This window comes from Mizuhopecten yessoensis, unplaced genomic scaffold (genome assembly GCF_002113885.1).
Source record: "Mizuhopecten yessoensis strain PY_sf001 unplaced genomic scaffold, ASM211388v2 scaffold716303, whole genome shotgun sequence".
Classification (NCBI taxonomy): Eukaryota; Metazoa; Mollusca; class Bivalvia; order Pectinida; family Pectinidae; genus Mizuhopecten; species Mizuhopecten yessoensis.
In genome coordinates, this window is record NW_018480049.1 from 584,315 (window position 1) to 599,450 (window position 15,136).

General features: G+C 38.3%; 1 protein-coding gene across 2 annotated transcripts in view; it reads right to left on the reverse strand.

Annotated features, from left to right (window-relative positions):
• Nucleotides 1–15,136, reverse strand: part of LOC110442831 (receptor-type tyrosine-protein phosphatase S-like) — a 135,614-nt gene that overhangs the window by 50,860 nt on the left and 69,618 nt on the right. For both annotated transcript variants that reach the window (XM_021486644.1, XM_021486643.1), the window contains exons 3-6: nt 8,624–8,872; nt 7,065–7,202; nt 1,237–1,383; nt 465–755 (exon numbers count right to left, since the gene is read on the reverse strand). In XM_021486644.1, the coding sequence (XP_021342319.1) occupies nt 465–755; nt 1,237–1,383; nt 7,065–7,202; nt 8,624–8,872 (825 nt within the window). The remainder of the gene's footprint in view (nt 1–464; nt 756–1,236; nt 1,384–7,064; nt 7,203–8,623; nt 8,873–15,136) is intronic.

The following is a 15,136-nucleotide window of genomic DNA, read 5'->3' on the forward strand; positions in this document are numbered from 1 at the left end:
AGTATACCACTGGTAAAAAAAAACCCACAATTTCACTGAACATTTCACCAATCTACCGTATCAAATTTTAATATACAGCTCTATGTATGATCCAAAAAAACTCATTAGGGCCATAAACATGACGTATGTCAACATTATGAGGTAAATATCAGAGCTCTGTAGTCACAATGAAATAGGGGAGCTGACGGTGAACAATGAAAACTACATTTATATTTTCACCAATTTAGATAAATATCAATGATACCTGATCGTACCAAATTCTGATCAATTAAATAAATTACATAAATACACACACTATATTTATAGGCAAAACATCATTTATGAGTGTTTTGTCCTTTAATATTATCCATAAGAGTAACCTATACACATTAATATGATTATAATCAATAAACTAGATGACCTCCATCGTCCACATCTTTCAACACTGGGGATTACAAACGGCCATTAGACATATTAAAACCTACCGTAAACACCGGCAGTGATTGTCGTAGACGTGGTACCGGCCACGGAATTGACGATACACGTAAAACGATCTCCGGCGTTCACGTATTCCACAGCGTACAAGTTGAACCTTGTGTACATATAGATTTCCAGTTCTCCCGAGTCCATCAGAGTCACCCGTCTCCGGGCGGGACCACGGATGATGATTTCGCCGGCTTTTGGAGTTGGATAGGCCGTCACGGTACAGTTGAGAGTTGTGTTTTGGCCGGGATTGACTTCAGTGTTCTCGAAAGATAATATCGTCGGCGGTGTCACTGTCAAAACAAATTAAAACATTGTCACCTGCAGTTTATCTTACCGAACGATATCTAAACAATCATTTCAAAATATTTTTTGATGCAATATGTAATTTGAGAGACAGTTCCGTTCAAAGATAGTTTCCAAGATACGCCACCGCATCGTGGGTTGTGGGATATGTTAGATGCTAAAAATATGCATTTTTTAAAATCTTTAAGAATGGCCACTTTCCAGAAGTGTCAGCTGTACCTATCGTGAACATTATGACGTAATAATATTGAAATAATGACGTCAACCATCGGTCTTGGCCTTAATAACTGAATGTGAACGAATGTTTTAGTAGTGTTTAGGGTTATGTATATAGTAAGCAATACAGTGGTTCATATATATATATATATATATTGTTTTAAGTTGGTAGCAACCGATGTATTCTGCAATTTAGCCATTTAGCATTTCTTAAATCCTGACGTAACGCAAGAAAATAAACATGATGCTCACCTGCTTGACAGAATGGTGGGTTAAAGTATCCTGATATGCAGTGACATTGTTTTGAGGGCCCCGTGAACCTGTTACAGTGTCGCGAGTCCTGACAGAAACAACGCTTTGAACAGTCCCATCCAAACCGATTTTGGGGACACGCAATCGCTGAAAACAACAACAACAACAACATACATATCTTATCTCTTGCTAAACGTAATCCCTAATACCACTACTATATGCATCTAGGCACTGGAAACCACAACACCGTACTATTCTTATATTTAGGGACTGTCTTTAGCTGAAAACAACACTACACATAATTATCTTAGTTCTGGGGACAGATTTTCGTTAAAAAATACACATATATGTCTATTTTTTGGAGGATGGCTGGACAATAGGGTGGACAACAGACAGGCAGCACCATATTTCAACCAGACAAACTTTAGATATCATGTTTCTGGGAAGGAAAATGTTAAAAATACTTCATCAGAGATTGTAATTTAACAATTAAAGAAATATCCTAAATACTCGGAAGGAACCGATAAGTCAATGAACAAGTTCTATAGTTAGCACAAATAATAAAACGTTTGCATCGGATGACATTGTTTACATAATTTACAAACACCTCTTGACCTAGACAATTGATACCGCAAACTGCAATTTCTCCTTATCGATTACAATTTAATAGCCGCCATTGTGACGCTGGTTTGACGTCACGACGTTTATCTTTCCGGGACCGTAGCAGGCGTTTGTATGGTTGTCATTTTGGAAGTGCTTTGGAACTTCAATATCGCTCAGCATCAAATTTCCATTACAATGAATAATTCATTGTCATTCCCCATAATGTTATGATGGGTCGACATCATTCATCGTTTTTATTCCTGCTTGGTTCCAAATTACCAGCGTGATTGATAATCATGGTTGCTTCATTAATCTTTTATGTCCAATGTTTACACGTTCTCATCTCACGAGAAATAACGACCTTTCTTCAACGATTCGCGAGCTCCGTAAGACGTTAACATTTTTGACTTCGATGAAATTAAATGTTCGATAATGCTTGTTGTCACCAAACCGCTATTTTACTGCCTGTTTGTATCCTATCTGCGGCGAGTTTTGTTATCTATAACACCGCATTTGATGCTGTCTCTAAACTCCTGGTACTTAAAGAGATTATATCCATGTGTTTGTAAGAACATGGGTAAAACTCCGCCATACATAACTTTACACGTCACAGAAAAAAATACCATTCACGGGATTGATGAGGTCACAACGGAGATTGTTTCATTGAGATTGATGTCATTAAATTCAACATTACCCGTTTGTTTTGCCTTTGATGCCGAACAAAGGTACTGGTCTCAAATGTCCGTATCTCTTTCGGAGATCTGAATGATTTTTAATGCGTTTAGCTATTCTTTTCTTTAATACCTATAGATCAAAGCCTACTTCATGTACTACAACATAACTAGCTGATATTGTTCAGGTATGTCATAAATGTAATCGCTCGCCAGGATCGATAACTCTTTGGGGAGGTTAACTCGACGTGAATCATTCAATATGTTGAATAATTTATAAAAACGACAACTTGTGCTGCTGTTGTCATAAGTCTGCTAACACCTCGCACCTGCAGTCCACATGATTAACGACAGTGCGTATATCTCTCACTGCTGCACGAGAACAAGAGCGACCATGATGGACGTTGACAATACATGCACGACCGACCTTGTTTATTGTCAAATGGGCTGTGCATTTACAAATACCAGCATAGGTCGATGAAGGGTCGGGGGCAACTTCATTATGTTTATAAATTAATGTAGATACACTCTCCTCCAACAGTCACATTGTACCAGCTAATAGAAACCCCGTGCTAATGCGGTTTTAAGTTTCTCCAGGCCACCTGCTTCCAACCAAACACACGAGTCTATGACATATCGGACTGGAACGCAGTACACCAGCATACGTTGTAACAATAGCCCTGAATGGAAGACTAAACGGCAATAAAATGGTTTTGAAAACACGTTGTATCGTTGTAAGTTACCTGACCATGTCTCCATGATCCTTACTGCCGTTATAAAGTGTACGTACTTGACCTATTTTGTTACTTGTTTGCTGTTTTGTAAAGTAGAATGAAGGAGTTTTACTCAAGAGTCTTTAGGAAACCGCTTGAAAACAAAAACAGACCCATTGACATCGCTTTTGAAAACTCGTTGTATCGAGATAAGGTTTGCTTACTATATCTCCTTAATCTTTACTGCGGTTATAAACTGTAGGTATATGTTCTCTAAATGTATTTTTTATATTTCGTAAAGTAGAACGATAGAGTTTTACACGGAAGTCTTAGAAAGAAAACTACCTGAAAAGCAAAAACAATCACTCGGTTTCCCTTTGACAAATGCAGGAAGAAATTTAGAATGATTCTGCTCGCTTCTTCAATACGGCCTGTTTTATAGTCATAAATTAATGGTCGCGGGATGTACTTCCTTCTGTGACGTGCTGTTGCCAGATTCTCGTGTAGGCCAAATGGCTCTTAAAGTACTTTCAGCATGCCATGTAACTTGACAAGATAACCCCGTGGGTACTTCCTGATGATACCAGAAGAAACCAACTACGAAAAAATGCGAATGACACGGAGATTGATATACTTTATACGACTATTGGTTCCATTTTTTCCTTTATAGCTAAGCCCAGCATAATTGGCATGCTATAAAACAACTACCCGATTGGGTTCTCTGGTCTGAAATCTTCTAGAACAAGACAATGGCCTTTACAATAACTACTTTTAAAATGTTTTTACCTTGCCCACTAAAACCGTTCATGAATGTTCTCAATACAACGTTATGAAAGGGTGTTTACCACTGGAGAAATAGGACATTTGACCTACATAATCCATGATTATTGATAAAAGCATTATAGGTTTTACGCCAAACGCCTCAAACCAGACGTCTATGTCTAAACGATCAGAGGGACAACTACGTGCTACAGACTACATAACATCGTTCACTAGGAAGTAAAAATCGTTCACAAGTAAATAAAAATCGTTCACAAGTAAGTAAAACTCGTTAACAAGTAAGTGAAATTAATGATAAATTCATTTAAGACATTTATACCAATCGACAAAAATGCATATACTTTGAAAAGGAGTTGAACTTCGTATTAGGAAGAAGAAAATGATCACATTCATGTCCATTTTTAAGCCTGTTGGTTTAATCCAACTGACGCTTGACAAAACAGAGTGCAACACTAGCCGGACATGACATTTTGCTGTATGATTTCAGGTCAGTCCCTCGAAAGCTCTGCTGTTTATAACGTCTATATATTCTGTTCCTTTACTCACTGGCTGTTCATGACGTATGCAATCCGCCCGTATAAGACCCACTGTTTGTAGGTAGGGCTCATCATCAAGGAACATAACAGACCGCAATAGTGTATTGATAATTACTGGAGCGATTCCATGCTTTTAAGTAATTTCTCATGATTACAGAACTTGCCCTGGCCCAGTAATAGTGACCACTTTAGTGACACAAATGGAACTATTCAACAAAAAGGAACAGAATGACTGATGCTCCAGTGACACGCACGTATATTTGTTCTGATTTCGGTTTGCAGTGGTGATGATAGTGCTTATTTCGGTTTGCAGTGGTGATGGTAGTGTGTATTTCGGTTTGCAGTGGTGATGGTAGTGCGAATTTCGGTTTGCAGTGGTGATGATAGTGCTTATTTCGGTTTGCAGTGGTGATGGTAGTGCGAATTTCGGTTTGCAGTGGTGATGGTAGTGTGTATTTCGGTTTGCAGTGATGATGGTAGTGCGAATTTCGGTCTTCAGTGACGATGAACGTGCTTATATCGGTCAGCAGTGGTGATGGAGATGGAAGCCACGTTTGGTTATCTTCAATAACCTGCTCCTTCCATTGAAGTTTACAAACACGAAAACTGCACACTCAAACTTCCCCTAATTGGCTGATACGCACATTGAATATGGGTATAATAATGTTAAATGACCGCGTGGGAGTGAGCAATACGCTAGTTAGTCTTTGTTTATATTTTTGCAGGGAGAACCACGGTCTCTTAATGCCTCTGACCGCCTTTAGTTGAACTCTTCAAACTGAGAGCGCGTTCGACTACGTCCATTATTTCGTTCCCTGGGCGTTAATCTTAAGCCTTCATGTGCCATTTGAGTGCGCTTTGAGTTTTAGTACAGCCAATTTATCTCTAAAACCCCAGACTGTCCATGTTGTGTAAACGGCTTACAGAACTCTTCTACAGAACCCATAGCAAATTTAGTCTTCATTAGCCGTAGTGTTTAACTTTGATATGAAGCTTTGATACCGATCACAAGGGGGGAGGAAGTGAGGGATGGGAATATCGGGAAACGGACTGTATAAAAAATGCATACGTTATATTTAGATTTGACATGGTATAGACTGTATTTCGATTGAACATGATGTTGATAAATAGCAGTAATGTGACTATACCATTTTCATAATCGATTTTCTGTTGCACGCTAACCGATTGATTATCAATTTGATCAGTTTAATAAATAGGATAATTCACAAAACTTTAAACTGTTTATTTCTTTTGTTGGAAAAACAGTTAACATTGAAACAGGTATTTTAATCCAGATGCTTGGTAGCTTTGAATACGCATCCCCATATTTTATTCATGAAATACTGTCATTAAACGGCAATTGAAACATTCCAGTTTGTAATTTGCAAACTGTAAACAGATTTATTCAAACGAAGAATTATACCAGTTCCGAGCATTTTATAAATATATTACATGCTCTGTCAGTTTTACTACGGTTCTTGGACAGCATGAACAAATCAACTTTTTAATTTTTGTCAATGACTTATTAGTTTTACCTTAGCCTTCGCCTTATTTTCGATTACTTTTAAACCACTTTAAAATAGAAAGAGATGCTGCAATATGTTATATTTAGAGTTGTTATGCACGTATTTAAAACTTGACTTCATTAGCGCAAGGTAAATAGGTCATACAAAACTAATTCCTCTGTTGTTCGAATACCTAGAACTTTGAAACTATATATATATGTTCCCGAATGGCATGTCAACCGTTTCTGAATGACATTCCCACGTGGTTCTAAGCTTCCACTTAGACATACGCTAACGACCCGAATCCGTAACCACAGGAGAAACCATTAGAAGCAGACTGTGAAATACTTGTCAGGACGAAAAATAGACAAAACTCCAAAACGTGATACAAGTATTAAACTATAAATGACGTTCATCTGGCAGAGCGAACACAACGCGCCGTAGCTTACTACAAACGTGGAACCATGCAAGTTGGACAGGAAGTTTTGTACAACAAACACGATGCCATGAAGTTTCAACTTTTAGCTTACACCAAACGAAGAGGTTCGGTCGCTGTTTCATGAAATAAAGAAGCGGAGAGTTCAGAAAGGTAAATAAGGAAAACTTCCTTCATTAAATTTCCAACGCAAAATATGAATTACTGTTTTAAACGTGGTTGATCGTGTTACTTTCGTTACAAGATGAATGATCTTCAATACTCCAAGCAGACTTAACGATAAGATAGTCAGAATATACACAAACACCGATCACGTGATAAGATGATTCTGTCGTAAAACACGAAGCATTGTTTGACCACATTGTAAGACAACGTGCTCGTAACACACAAAGCATCATTTGACCACTTTGCAAGTTGACCACACTCTAAGATAACGTGGTCGTAACACACAAAACTTTGATTGACCACACTTTAAGGTAACGTGCTGGTAATACACAAAACAGTTTCTGACAACGGTAAAAGAAAAACATATTCTTTAGATACCCAAACATTGAAACACCTCCCCGTAGTCGGGACATACGTACCTTGCTGACAATCGTAGCCGTCCCAGCCCTGGGCACACCCGCTGGAACAGATACCCAGAATACTGTCACACGCCTCGCTCAGATCAGCACAGTGACATTCCTTTATACAGTTGTCGCCAAACCGGCCAGCTGGACAGTCTGAAACCCAAATGTTTGTCTTTACCTCAGAGGTAGAAAATATACCGGAAGAAAGCTTGACCTTTACTTCAGATTTTGTTTTCATTTTAGGTAAAACAATTACCATCTCGTGTGACTGCATATTTTGAGTAATATTGTATCAATAACTGGTCTCATTTAAAAACAAAATAGAAAACACCGAATTTCGATGAATTTAGAACGCAAGCGAGGCATTCTTTGAAAATGAATTGCCTTACCATGTAGCTGTGAACTGTGATATTTGTGGACGGTGCTGAGGGTTTATTCCTGGGACAAGTAAGGGGATACACGTATGCATAGTACGTATCATATTACCCCGGACACAGCCTCAGATTATATTTAGGAGAGAGAGGGGGAGGTATTTTGGTGTTTAGACCTAAGTAGCGTTATCTGTGTAAGTGTATCAATTATTTATGCACCTGCCCCATGCATACATAACACGAGCGGTGGTAAGGGCGAGCGTCACAGTGGCATTTCAGAAATGTAACTCAATAACCAGAATAATATCATTACGCCACCTACACGGTAATAATGTTACCACTCGGGGCCTATTAACTTACTACGTCATCCAAAATAAACTACCGCTGACAATTTGTTTATTTTGTCATCTATATTCGGCTGAGTTGCTCTTGCTTAAACAATAGCTTGCGAAGCAATTTGCCAATTATTGATCAATGTTTCTATTAAAATGGATCCAGTTTTAATTCACTGTTGGATTTTAGTAGTTAAACTGTTCTGTCAATTACTCAGCCATCTGTTGCCTTGATAGCTATTCGTTTTCATTTCGATTCAATTTATTTCAATATGAAACAGTATTTTTATAATTACTGTGAACTTTAAAAGTGCCTTGCTCTGCTTGTGAACTGTCCTCAATAACCGCTTCAACACATTTCTTCTTGTCTTTGCGGCTGGTTGGACATTAAAAGAACATTTAGCGGAAAACATAATAACAGTGTCTTTCAAACCCTCATATGATGCAAATTAAAACAAATTAAGTCGAAAGCAATTATAACAATTATGTTCTCACAACCATCCTGTTAATGGAGTTTCATAACTCTGGGTGCAGGAGAACTAACGTTATTACAAAGTAACGGTGACCTTGACCTTTACGATAACGTTTGACCTTTACCCTAGACCGTGTAACCTTCAAAACCATTAAACAGACAGGGAACGTTCAAGTGAAGTTTGCATAAAGTAAACTCATTGTGCTGATACTGGTAAAATCATACCAGTTGTAAAAATGATTTTGAACTTTGACCTACTCAAATGTGTTCTTAAGAGGCAGTTTGGAAGTATTTGTAAGTATGGGATGTAAAAAGAAAATAGTTAAAGCTCATACAATGGGAAATGTACAATTCAAACGCAGAAAAAAGAGGTGCTAAACTTATGTAGAAAATACTCACTGCAGTTGTTGATATTACAGTGTTCCCAGCGGCTGTTTATGTCTGTAGTGTAACACCAGGGTCGGGCCGAGTCCTCCGTCGTCCGGCAATAGTTTTCAGGCATCGTTTTGTCAGGGAATTGCTCGGCGCTTTTGTAAGAATGACGGTGAGGTATTTGTAAGTCCCATCGCTGACACTGGTAAAGATCGCTAGTGATGGACTTAGTACCAAGGTAAGTCATCGCCTGACCATTGTAAAAACAGTTGTTGGCTGAAATAAGAATGAAATAGTGCTAATTAAAACAATCTCGACATAACATGTGATGTCTTTATCGAATAATATTCTATGTAACCTTGATTAAAATCTATGTAGAAGTACCAACACATCCTTACAACCGCTGTAATAGTCAACGTTATCCCTGCCTATAGTCCCCATTACAGACGGGAACCATTGTGTGTATTAACTATAAGCTATATTTCCTAAATCCCCTATGTAGATAACTTCGTGATGACTTTGCTGCAGATTTGTTTTAAAAGTTGTTTTCAAAACTTTAATAACATCATAATCAGTCAGTACATATGTTCAAGTTCAAAATGTACATTGCAGGAAATTGTAACATAATTGTATGAAGCTTTCAATCTGTGTACGATGTAAGAATCCTACAGCCTACAATCTGTGTACGACGTAATTATCATACAGTCTACAATCTGTGTACGACGTAATTATCATACAGTTTACAATATGTATACGACGTTAGTATCCTACAGCCTACAATATGTGTACAACGTTAGTATCCTACAGCCTACAATCTGTGTACGACGTTAGTATCCTACAGCCTACAATATGTGTACAACGTAAGTATCCTACAGCCTACAATCTGTGTACAACGTCAGTATCCTACAGTCTACAATCTGTGTACGACGTCAGTATACTACAGTCTACAATCTGTGTACAACGTAAGTATACTACAGCCTACAATATGTGTACGACATTAGTTCCCTACAGATTACAATTTGTGTACGACGTTAGTATACTACAGTCTACAATCTGTGTAGGACGTCAGTATACTACAGCCTACAATCTGTGTACAACGTCAGTATCCTACAGTCTACAATCTGTGTACGACGTCAGTATACTACAGTCTACAATCTCTGTACGACGTCAGTATACTACAGCCTACAATCTGTGTACGACGTCAATATAATATAGTGTGCGACGTTAGTATACTATAGTCTACAATCTGTGTACGACTTTAGAATCCTACAGCCCACAACCTGTGTACGACGTTAGTATCCTGCAGCCTACAATCTGTGTATGACGTTCGTATACTACAGCCTACAATATGTGTATGACGTTAGTATACTACAGCCTACAATATGTGTACAACGTAAGTATCCTACAGTCTACAATCTTTGTACGACGTCAGTATACTACAGTCTACAATCTGTGTACGACGTTAGTATCATACAGCCTACAATCTGTGAACGACGTCAGTATACTACAGTCTACAATATGTGTACGACGTTAGTATACTACAGTCTACAATATGTGTACGACGTTAGTATACTACCGTCTACGATATGTGTACGACGTTAGTATACTACAGTCTACAATCTGTGTACAACGTCAGTATACTACAGTCTACAATCTGTGTACGACGTCAGTATACTACAGTCTACAATCTGTGTACGACGTTAGTATCCTACAGCCTACAATCTGTGAACGACGTCAGTATACTACAGACTACAATATGTGTACGACGTTAGTATACTACAGTCTACAATATGTGTACGACGTCAGTATACTACAGGCTACAATATGTGTAGGACATCAGTATACTACAGTCTACAATATGTGTACAACGTCAGTATACTACAGTCTACAATATGTGTACGACGTCAGTATACTACAGTCTACAATAAGTGTAGGACGTCAGTATACTACAGTCTACAATGTGTGTACAACGTCAGTATACTACAGTCTACAATATGTGTACGACGTCAGTATACTACAGTCTACAATAAGTGTACGACGTCAGTATACTACAGTCTACAATGTGTGTACAACGTCAGTATACTACAGTCTACAATATGTGTACGACGTCAGTATACTACAGTCTACAATCTGTGTACGACGTTAATATACTACAGACTACAATATGTGTACGACGTTAGTATACTACAGTCTACAATATGTGTACGACGTTAGTATACTACAGTCTACAATCTGTGTACGACGTCAGTATACTACAGCCTACAATCTGTGTACGACGTCAGTATACTACAGTCTACAATATGTGTACGACGTCAGTATACTACAGTCTACAATATGTGTACGACGTCAGTATACTACAGTCTACAATATGTGTACGACGTCAGTATACTACAGTCTACAATATGTGTACGACGTCAGTATACTACAGTCTACAATATGTGTACGACGTCAGTATACTACAGTCTACAATATGTGTACGACGTCAGTATACTACAGTCTACAATATGTGTACGACGTCAGTATACTACAGTCTACAATATGTGTACGACGTCAGTATACTACAGTCTACAATATGTGTACGACGTTAGTATACTACAGTCTACAATATGTGTACGACGTTAATATACTACAGCCCACAATATGTGTAAAACGTTAGTATACTACAGTCTACAATATGTGTACGACGTTAGTATACTACAGTCTACAAAATGTGTACGACGTCAGTATACTACAGTATACAATATGTGTAGGACGTTAGTATACTACAGTCTACAATATGTGTACGACGTCAGTATACTACACCCTACAATATGTGTACGACGTTAGTATACTACAGTCTATAATCTGTGTACGACGTCAGTATACTACAGTCTACAATATGTGTACGACTTTAGTATCCTACAGCCTACAATCTGTGTTCGACGTCAGTATTCTACAGTCTATAATATGTGCACGACGTTAGGATCCTAAAATCCACAATATGTGTACGACGTCAGTATGCTACAGTCTACAATCTGTGTACGACGTCCGTATACTACAGCCCACAATATGTGTACGACGTTAAATATGTGTACAACGTTAGTATCCTACAGTCTACAATCTGTGTACGACGTTAATATACTACAGACTACAATATGTGTACGACGTTAGTATACTACCGTCTATAATCTGTGTACGACGTCAGTATACTATAGTCTACAATATGTATACGACGCCAGTATACTACAGTCTACAATATGTGTAGGACGTTAGTATACTACAGGCTACAATCTGTGTACGACGTCAGTATACGTGTACGACGTCAGTATACTACACCCTACAATATGTGTACGACGTTAGTATACTACCGTCTATAATCTGTGTACGACGTCAGTATACTATAGTCTACAATATGTATACGACGCCAGTATACTACAGTCTACAATATGTGTAGGACGTAAGTATACTACAGCCTACAATCTGTGTACGACGTCAGTATACTTCAGCCCACAATATGTGTAAAACGTTAGTATACTACAGCCCACAATATGTGTACGACATTAGTATACTACAGTCTACAATTTGTGTACAACGTTAGTATACTACAGCCCACAATATGTTTACGACGTGAGTATACTACAGCCTAAAATATGTATACGACGTTAGTATACTACAGTCTACACTCTGTGTACGACGTCAGGATACTACAGTCTACAATATGTGTACGACGTTACTATACTACAGTCTACAAAATGTGTACGACGTTAGTATACTAAAGTCTACAATATGTGTACGACGTTAGTATCGTACAGTTCAGTATACTACAGTCTACAATCTGTGAACGACGATAGTATACTACAGTCTACAATCTGTGTATGACGTCAGTATACTACAGTCTACAATCTGTGTACAATGTTAGTATACTACAGTCTACAATCTGTGAACGACGATAGTATACTACAGTCTACAATCTGTGTACAATGTTAGTATACTACAGTCTACAATCTGTGAACAACGATAGTATACTACAGTCTACAATCTGTGTACAATGTTAGTATACTACAGTCTACAATCTGTGAACAACGATAGTATACTACAGTCTACAATCTGTGTGCGACGTTAGTATCCTACAGCCTACAATCTGTGTTCGACGTCAGTATACTACAGCCTACAATATGTGTACGACGATAGTATACTACAGCCCACAATATGTTTACGACGTGAGTATACTACAGCCTAAAATATGTATACGACGTTAGTATACTACAGTCTACACTCTGTGTACGACGTCAGTATAGTACAGTCTACAATATGTGTACGACGTCAGCATACTACACCCTACAATATGTATACGACGTTAGTATACTACAGTCTATAATCAGTGTACGACGTCAGTATACTACAGTCTACAATCTGTGAACGACGATAGTATACTACAGTCTACAATCTGTGTACAATGTTAGTATACTACAGTCTACAATCTGTTTACGACGTTAATATACTACAGCCCACAATATGTGTAAAACGTTATTATACTACAGCCTACAATATGTGTACGACTTTAGTATCCTACAGCCTACAATCTGTGTTCGACGTCAGTATACTACAGGCTATAATATGTGCACGACGTTAGGATCCTAAAATCCACAATATGTGTACGACGTCAGTATACGACAGTCTACAATATGTGTACGACGTTAGTATCGTACAGTTCAGTATACTACAGTCTACAATCTGTGTGCGACGTTAGTATCCTACAGCCTACAATCTGTGTTCGACGTCAGTATTCTACAGTCTATAATATGTGCACGACGTTAGGATCCTAAAGTCCACAATATGTGTACGACGTCAGTATACGACAGTCTACAATATGTGTACGACGTTACTATACTACAGTCTACAAAATGTGTACGACGTCAGTATACTAAAGTCTACAATATGTGTACGACGTCAGTATACTAAAGTCTACAATATGTGTACAACGTCAGTATACTACAGTCTACAATATGTGTAGGACGTCAGTATACTACAGTCTACAATCTCTGTACGACGCCCGTATACTACAGTCTACAATCTGTGTACAATGTTAGTATACTACAGTCTACAATCTGTGAACAACGATAGTATACTACAGTCTACAATCTGTGTGGGACGTCAGTATACTACAGTCTACAATCTGTGTAGGACGTCAGTATACTGCAGTCTACAATCTGTGTACGACGTCAGTATACTATAGTCTACAATATGTATACGACGCCAGTATACTACAGTCTACAATATGTGTACGACTTTAGTATCCTACAGCCTACAATCTGTGTACGACGTTTGTATCCTTGTCTACAATCTGTGTACAACGTTAGCATACTACAGCCTACAATATCTGTACGACCTTAGGATCCTACAGTGCACAATATGCGTACGACGTCAGTATACTACAGCCTACAATATGTATACGACGTTAGTATACTACAGTCTACACTCTGTGTACGACGTCAGTATAGTACAGTCTACAATATGTGTACGACGTCAGCATACTACACCCTACAATATGTATACGACGTTAGTATACTACAGTCTACACTCTGTGTACGACGTCAGTATACTACAGCCCTCAATATGTGTACGACGTTAGTATACTAAAGCCTCCAATATCTGTACGACGTTAGGATCCTACAGTTCACAATATGCGTACGACGTCAGTATACTACAGCCTACAATATGTGTACGACGTCAGTATACTACACCCTACAATATGTATACGACGTTAGTATACTACAGTCTATAATCTGTGTACGACGTCAGTATACTATAGTCTACAATATGTATACGACGCCAGTATACTACAGTCTACAATATGTGTACGACGTTACTATACTACAGTCTACAAAATGTGTACGACGTCAGTATACTACAGTCTACAACCTGTGTACGACGTCAGTATCCTACAGTCTACAATCTGTGTACAATGTTAGTATACTACAGTCTACAATCTGTGAACAACGATAGTATACTACAGTCTACAATCTGTGTATGACGTCAGTATACTACAGTCTACAATCTGTGTATGACGTCAGTATACTACAGTCTACAATCTGTGTGCGACGTTAGTATCCTACAGCCTACAATCTGTGTACGACGTTAGTAGACTACAGCCTACAAGCTGTGAACAACGCTAGTATACTACAGCCTACAATATGTGTACTACGTTAGTATCCTACAGCCTACAATCTGTATACGACGTCAGTATCCTACAGTCTACAATCTGTGTACAATGTTAGTATACTACAGTCTACAATCTGTGTATGACGTCAGTATACTACAGTCTACAATCTGTGTACGATGTAAGTATACTATAGCCCACAATATGTTTGCGACGTCAGTATACTACAGTGTGCGACGTCAGTATACTACAGCCTACAATCTGTGTACAACGTTAATATACTACAGCCCACAATATGTGTACGACGTTAGTATACTACAGCCCACAATCTGTGTAAAACGTTAGTATACTACAGCCTACAATCTGTGTACAACGTTAATATACTACAGCCCACAATATGT